Source organism: Patella vulgata, chromosome 6 (genome assembly GCF_932274485.2).
Source record: "Patella vulgata chromosome 6, xgPatVulg1.2, whole genome shotgun sequence".
NCBI classification, from domain to species: domain Eukaryota; kingdom Metazoa; phylum Mollusca; class Gastropoda; family Patellidae; genus Patella; species Patella vulgata.
Window position 1 is genome coordinate 4,587,786 of NC_065884.2, and position 7,739 is coordinate 4,595,524.

General features: G+C 39.0%; 1 protein-coding gene across 1 annotated transcript; it reads right to left on the reverse strand.

Annotated features, from left to right (window-relative positions):
* Positions 1-2,351: 2,351 nt before the first annotated feature.
* LOC126824193 (follistatin-related protein 3) lies at positions 2,352-4,440 on the reverse strand. The gene is made up of 3 exons (XM_050553378.2): positions 4,295-4,440; positions 3,160-3,369; positions 2,352-2,424 (listed from the first exon to the last, which is right to left on the reverse strand). Exons 1-3 carry the CDS (start codon positions 4,438-4,440, stop codon positions 2,352-2,354), a joined length of 429 nt encoding a protein of 142 aa, XP_050409335.1.
* Between the last annotated feature and the right edge of the window lie 3,299 nt (positions 4,441-7,739).

A 7,739-nucleotide genomic window follows, 5' to 3' on the forward strand; every position in this document is an offset into this window, starting at 1 on the left:
AGGATCTTGTACCTGTACGCCAATGAGTACACGGGACCTCGGATTTTCGTCCAATCTGAACGCCTAGACAGCTGTCCTTGTCAGGCCCTCCGTCCTGCATCACTGCATCATCCAAAATCATTAATTATTTCCTGACGAATTTGTAACTGATTCACCTCAAAATCTATTGCTTTTTTCGATCTACTAACCGGATGTCAGTGATCTAAATATTAACAGTATCCTAGATTCACTCGACACAGGCCGTTGATCGAGAAGTCGACATTAAATTTCTAGACAAAGGGGCTTAAAAGCGTATGGAAGTGGAAATGGGTGGAATGGGAGGTAGAAAGAGAGCTATGTATTTACATTATAATTCAGTCCTTCATGTTTAAGGGGAGCCTTCGCTCCTGCTCCTTTCGACGCACGTCGGCTTTCCTTCGAAGGAGTCATTAAAGACTCCAGCAAATTAGCTAAATCGCTCTCCTAAATATTGAGATTAATAAACTACTTTCAGTTTTTGTATACTTTTAAACTGCATATCTTCAAGGTATCAGGAGCTTTTTATGGCTCCCGCACAATTTTATAAACATGAAGGACTGATAATTCATGAGAAAATTCAGTTTGCTTTTAAAATATTTAGAATAGAAACCGGGCCCCGACTTAAGTTAACAATTTACTCAAAATTGTTTGCCTTATTTTAACTAAAATATAGCTCTTTATAAATCTTTTGTTTTAATGTATCAAATACATCAAAAATAAACTATGTGTAAAGTTTTGTGTTTCTAGATCAAAGTTGTTTCTCATAAACAATGATTAAAAGTTGAGTAAATTAAGTTTGAGATTGATTTGTGAACTCGGGGCCGGATTGGTTAATTGCAATCCCTTTGCAGATGTAGATGCTGACTAGAATATGATATTCTTGTTATCCATGGATGGCCAAATGGTTAGCGCGTGCACGTTGTATCATAAGGCCTGTCATTGAATCAACAGGTGTGGTTTCCATTCCCGGTTGTACGTGACAAGGACTAGTGTCGCCTGTCCAACCTCGTGGGTTTTCGCCGGGTCCTCCGGTTTCGTCCAAGCTAAAGTCCCCTACGCAACAGCGAATTATTGAAATAAAGTTGAACCATATGTTAGTCCCGATATGACCTAATTTGTGTTGAGTGGACGTTCAACCCCCATCTCCCTTTAATTTGTAGTAGGATCGATGGTACGAAATGTTACCCACATGGTTTATTAACAGTCAGAATATTGCGATAGATACTGTTAAGGATATCTTCGCTATGTATGGTGTCAATTTGATCTCGGTGGACCAAATATTAATCCAAGTTGACTGTACTGAAAATTCGCATGGCCGACATATAAATTCAATACATTATTACGAGACCTTTTCGACAAACAATGTCATTTGCCTGACTCATATTAATTCTTTAAATGTTGTGCTGACTATTACAGACCGTCATTAATTTCCCAATTCCCATTGACTCCAATGTTAATTCTGGCTCTTTGCCCGGCTCCAACTTTTTGTGGAGCTGAATGATTTTCACCACAGACAGCGAACCAAATGGTCATGTCTTTGCACCAAATTTTGAGAAACGCAAACTTGAAGTAGCATACTAAATGCATGTATCTTTTCGCCGTACATATCGCCGGAACCAACCATGATGAATGTTAATAACAAGTCTCCTCTTCCATTCTAGACTAAACAAGTGTGATCGTATTATGGACCAGGAACTGACAATGTTGTCAGATGGAATTCAAAAATCTAATTCACCAAAATTGTGCAAAGAACAAGCGAGCCCCTTTCCATGTCGATCAGACTTGACGGTGAAATTTAATGATCATTTTCTACCAGGTTAAGCATAGTGATAAACAATTTAGATTGGTCAGTACCTCTGAGAACACTGTACTAGCTTTGGGTATAAATGAAGGAGGGGGATGCAACTGGGTGTTTCATTACTGCATCAATACCCTGACTACGTTCGATTATTTTAATTACCTGTCAATGCTTAGTATTTCTGATTTCAATCAGAAAATCGGGTGTTATTTTTAGATTACAGTAAAATACTCTAGCTTTTTTGCTCTATTTATGCCATTTTCCAGACCAAATGCAAAGACAAACAAACTGGTAATATCAAACTGTGCTAATTTGAGTCTAACTGAAGAAGGGTGGTGCAACTTGGTATTTCATTACATCAATACCTTAGTACTATTGATTCAAATCAGAACAAATCAGAAATCGGGTGTTATTTTTGGATTACAGTAACATTTCTCTAGCTTTTGTGCTATATTTATGCCATATTTCTCTGCCATTAAAATGCAAAGACATACACACTTGTAACATTATTATATTTTATTGTTCTAATCAATATCTAAGACGAACAAGCGCCTTGTGATTTAATGTGCAGGGTTCGGTGTGTACATCTTTGTTTCTCAAATTCACACCTGAAAAATTAAAGATACATTATGTAAGATTCTTATTATAATAGCTCAAAAATAGATAATGTAAAATGAAAATTTAATTCAATTTACTTCATTCTGAGCCAAGTTATCACCGTTTGTAGTTTTGACAAGATGTGTATATTGTGGTAACCAGGGCACTGTTATATTCGAGACTTAACCCCGCTTTCCCATTTTTAAATTAAATTTTTAAACGGCGAACAGTTCTAATCTAGTTAAAATCTCCAGTATCCGATGCCACCGAGAGTTGATTATGGTCCTGCTTTGTTAATAAATGACTAATTAATAGTTTATATAACATTTCAGGCCCAAAGAAAGACCTGCGTTAGGTAGATTTAGCTCTTGCATAATGTATGTTTAAATGCCACATTCCGTTTTTTTAATGTTAAATTTTATTCATTAATAGATGATCTAGGCAAATAACATCAGTAATGTTGAACTCCATATAACCACCCAGGAGAAAACGTTTCAGAAACAATGTTGTTTTAGGCAGAATGAATACAAAAGTGTGGTACCAGCAAACCATTCTATAATTGGAAGTCGAAATAGACATTAGTGCAGAAAATTCGGACTTTAAACCCAATTTTATTATATCGTTTATCAAACAAATTTAATAACGGATCAATACGTACGGTGCAGTTCGCTGGTGTGGGTCGGGTCGTGGCGGGGGATGGGCGGGATGATGGGGATACTACTAATAATATCTAATATTATACTTACAAGTTTTGATAAGTGACATTATCTGATGCACAGACTTCATCAACCGTTGTTGGACATTCCTGATGTGAAAGTTGAACACAGAGATAATCTAAAACTGCTTGATCACCATCAAAACCAGGCAAGGTCTGGTTATTGCTGGTTGGTGTACAGCTACCATAATGGGCTATGTCTGCATGAATCCCTTGACATCTAGCTTTAGTATAGTAACATCTGTACATATACCAATAAATTCAGATTAGCATTTCTAAGCAGCCATTAAAAATGATTAATCCTCACAAATTGGCGTAAAAATTTGTGGTTTCGAATTAAAATTAGTAGTAAACAAGTTAAAATTCGGATAGTAATTATGTATAGTAGATGGTCTGACGTAAAAATGTGTCTGAGAATGCTTTGTGAACTCGGGGCCAGATGTCACTAATGGAAACATTACATAAATAAATAAGATTGGGCCCTTTCTGATTTTATAAATATTTATCCAAAAACTATTATTCTTTGAAGAAATTCTTTACATTTTGTATATATATATCTATATATCTATATGTAGAATTCCTGTATTTATAACACCTGTATTTATAACACCTGCGGCCTTGTCCGTCAATACTTCACAATACCTCGCCCCTCCCTCTAATCGCTGAGTAATGCATATATATCATGATCTGATATTTCTAGTTTAATTGATATGGGAAGTGGCATGGTATGGGAGGTGGCGCACTTGAAAGGTTACCAGTGAAACCCGACAGCTTGACTTCTCATTCTAATTGCACTTATTTTGGTTGAATGTCTATTAATATCTAATATTCAGTACGATCATAGGCACTTAAGTATTTGAATTGTGTCTTTCATTCTGTAACGAATTAAAGCAAGGAATACGATTATGGTCAACGCTAATGGGTACTTTTCCGTGCGAAGAACCCGACAAAAACAAACGGAAAAGCCTAAAACTGCGACCACCTCATTTAATTGCCGAAATACGACGTAGATTAACATATTAAATCAGGTACACGGGGCTGCATGAGAGAGGGGGAGGGAGGGAGAGAGAGAGGGGGGAGGGGGCGGTAACGTCCATTCGGGTCACCTAGAGATAAGTAAGTTCCTATAAAAGTGGAAGAGGTGCTATGTATTCAGAACAACCTACTGGTTATCGTAGGTAACACCATCTGTACCACACTGCAAGTCTTTAGGATCCAAGTCACAGTCTCTGTTTGATAATATTCTACAATAGAAAGATCCGAAGTGGCCACTAAACTGACAATTGGCAGCAACTAAAAATATAGAAAGCATGGTGTTTCAATCATGTTTAAATCGTTTTCCGTTTATAACAAATCCATGATATTTAAAGCAACTTTGCTACTACTATGAAGGAAGCATAATATTTCAATCATATATTTAATGTCCTTAAACGTTTTCGTTTGATTTTTGTCTATTTCCCCTGGAGGTCGGTTGTTCGATCCCTGCATTGGCCGAGAAAGTTCATCCAGATTTTCCGGCGTGGTTTCCCCTTGTCAGTGATGCAGGACGGAGGACCTGACAAGGATAGCTGTCTAGTGGTTCGGATGGGACGAAAAACCGAGGTCCCATGTACATATTGACGTGCACGTAAAGGATCCCTTGGCAGTTGGAATTCGATATAAGAGTAGGCCGTAGTGCCGCTGCCTGGGCAAAATTTCCCTCATAACACACTGTATGGCGTATGCCCGTCGTCATTAGCCCATTTCATTTAATTTAACCCGGTCGGGGTCTTAGTCGGTGTCTATATAATAGACACGTGAACATGCAGCTCTGCCAGATTTACTTACAATGATTCATTGATAAGATTACTAGCGAGACAGTATAGACTATATTACTATGTCACGTCTCATATTATTATGCGACGTTTGTGTGCTCCAGCTCGTCTTGGTTGGATCACTTAAATCTATTTTGACTGTCCCAAGGAGCGCTTTATATACTATTCAAAAAAGTAGGGGATATTTGATTTTGGGGGCATAATACTAAAATATGCAAATGACTACGAAAAAAGTCACTATAGAACCTAACGGAAAAAACATTTCCAGTTACATGTGACGCCCAAACGCACCAATAGCTACCGCATGGAATGCAGGTGATGCTTGGGATCATCATGGGGGTCCAACCCAAGATTTGCACGACTCTGACTTTGAATGTTACAGTCATTGTGGCATTGAATTCCAGGGTGGAAACATCAGTTTAATTGTTTTAGTGACCAGAACACAAATTTTGATATGCGTCGGCTTACCCAAAATGAAAGGTTACGTGCCCTTGGCATGCTACAGATCGGCACAACACAGGCGGTTGTGGCGCGGACGATGAATGTTTCTCAGTCTGTCATAAGCAGGCTATGGTCCAGATACCGTGATACACAATCTGTACAGGACAGACCACGCTCAGGTCGACAACTCAAGCCCAGGATCGATTTATCCGTACCTTGGCCTTGAGAAATCGTGCCATCACAGCAAATCAGATCAGCGCTCGTCTTCAAACAGACACTGGTGTGAGAGTGAGTGGCCAGACGATTCGGAATCGACTGCATAGGGGTCACCTTCGCGCCCGACGTCCTCGCGTGATCCCTTGTTTGAGAGATCATCACATTCAGGCAAGACGTCGTTGGTGTAGGGATCGTCAACACTGGGATAATCGACGCTGGAGCAATGTGATGTTTTCAGATGAGTCAAGGTTCACTGTTGATTTTTTGGACAGACGTAGGAGGGTGTGGCGTCGTCGAAACGAGCGCTTCCAAGACGTTAACGTCATCATACATGATCGATTTGGGGGTGGTTCTGTTATGGTGTGGGGAGGCATCACTGTTGCTGGAAGAACGGCTTTACATGTTGTTGCAGGGCGTGTTACAGGCCAGTACTACCGGGACAACATCTTGGCAGTCCATGTTGTGCCGTTCGCACGACGTCATGGCCGCCGTTTCATCTTCCAGGATGACAACGCAAGATGTCACAGGGCCAGGATCGTTACAGGTTACCTCCAACAACAGAACATAACCACATTACCTTGGCCATCACTGAGTCCCGACCTCTCCCCCATCGAGCATGTCTGGGACATGCTTGGACAGAGGTTACGTCAACGTCAACAACGTCCTGCCAATGTCCAAGAACTTGCTGCTGCGTTGCAACAGGAATGGGACAATCTGAACCAAAATGAGCTTAGACGTCTCATTAGGAGTATGCCACGTCGGATCAATGCTTGTTTGGCAAACAGAGGAGGATTTACCCGTTACTGACTTGGTTGTGATGCTGTGGTAACTTTGCTGTTTGACCCCGGGTATCATTTTACCCTTATAATGGTCAGTCTGTGCCTTACTTAGTCTAACGATCATTTGGAATAAATCGATGAATGTGAACTTCATTTCATTTTGTCATTTGTTTCTTCGTCAGTTTCATTAGGTGACTTTAATAACACTTAAAAATCAAATATCCCCTACTTTTTTTGAATAGTATATTACAGATTTTTGTTTAACATATTCAAAGATAAATCGTTTACATGTATAAGAAAATAAATTAAGTAGTTTACCTGATAGTGCCAGCAATAATAAGATAGTTCGCGACATGACCCCGTGTCCTGTATGTATGAAGTGAAAAGACTATTTGTCTATTTACTGATTATAGTTTTAAGATAAGAGATTGGCAGAGATGTGTTCCCACAAGGGATGGTCAGTGTATGTTGTGGTCAATTACACGTAAGTGGCCTAAAATAACGGAAGAGTGGCGAACATTGATATCAACTGTTCCTTCAAACTTGATGTATTATGCCGTCAGCAGTGAAGAGCTAGATGGGAAGTTTCACACAGTCCATCGAAGAGGGGATTCAGTATAAAGCATGGGCGCAAGTTCACAAAACATTATCAGGCATAAGTTAAGAATTTACTCAAAATTGTTGGTCTTATTTTAACTAAAATATAGCCCTTTATAAAATTGTTGTTGTTTTAATGCATCAAATACATCAATAAGGAACTATGTGTAAAGTTTTGTGTTTCTGGATCAAAGATATTTCTCATAAACAGTGATTGAAAGTTGAGTAAATTCTTAACTTAAGTCTGAGAATGCTTTGTGAACTCGAGGCCTGTTTTCTAATGCAAGAGTTTCACCGGTTACAGTTACATAGACACTGTCCCATTACATTTGCATTATCCCGACTTTTTCTCCGGCAACAACGCGTACATGGAGAATGGGCCTTAATTCTATATGTCATGTATTTGGCGATTCACTCCATTAACGTCTAGGTCTTTCAGAACACACGTGTCGTCGGTTGTGATTGGTAGATTGGACTAAACATTCCGCGGATTACTGAACCGGCCTTGTGAAGAAATATATTCATACCATGATCAGATGCAAACAACCGTTTGCTTCTGAACAACTAGTGTCAATGAACTCCGATAACTGAAGGGGGTTTCCCTTTGTAGTCTTAAAGACAGTTGAAAGTTTTGAGGTTTTTTTTAAAAAAAAGGTCAGTTGGAGAACACAACACATTTTTTCTAATAATGTTTATTTGATATAATTAAATATACAGAATACGTTCCTAAAATTTAGTGGGAATGACATTATACAGGACAGGCT

Excerpts from the sequence above, each read along its gene's own strand:
- LOC126824193 (XM_050553378.2), bottom strand. The coding sequence starts at position 4,440 with ATGCTTTCTATATTTTTAGTTGCTGCCAATTGTCAGTTTAGTGGCCAC. Across the intron at positions 3,370-4,294 it reads GGTGTTACCTACGATAACCA|ATGTTACTATACTAAAGCTA; the intron begins GTAGGTTGTTCT and ends GTATATGTACAG. Across the intron at positions 2,425-3,159 it reads AATGTCACTTATCAAAACTT|GTGTGAATTTGAGAAACAAA; the intron begins GTAAGTATAATA and ends TTAATTTTTCAG.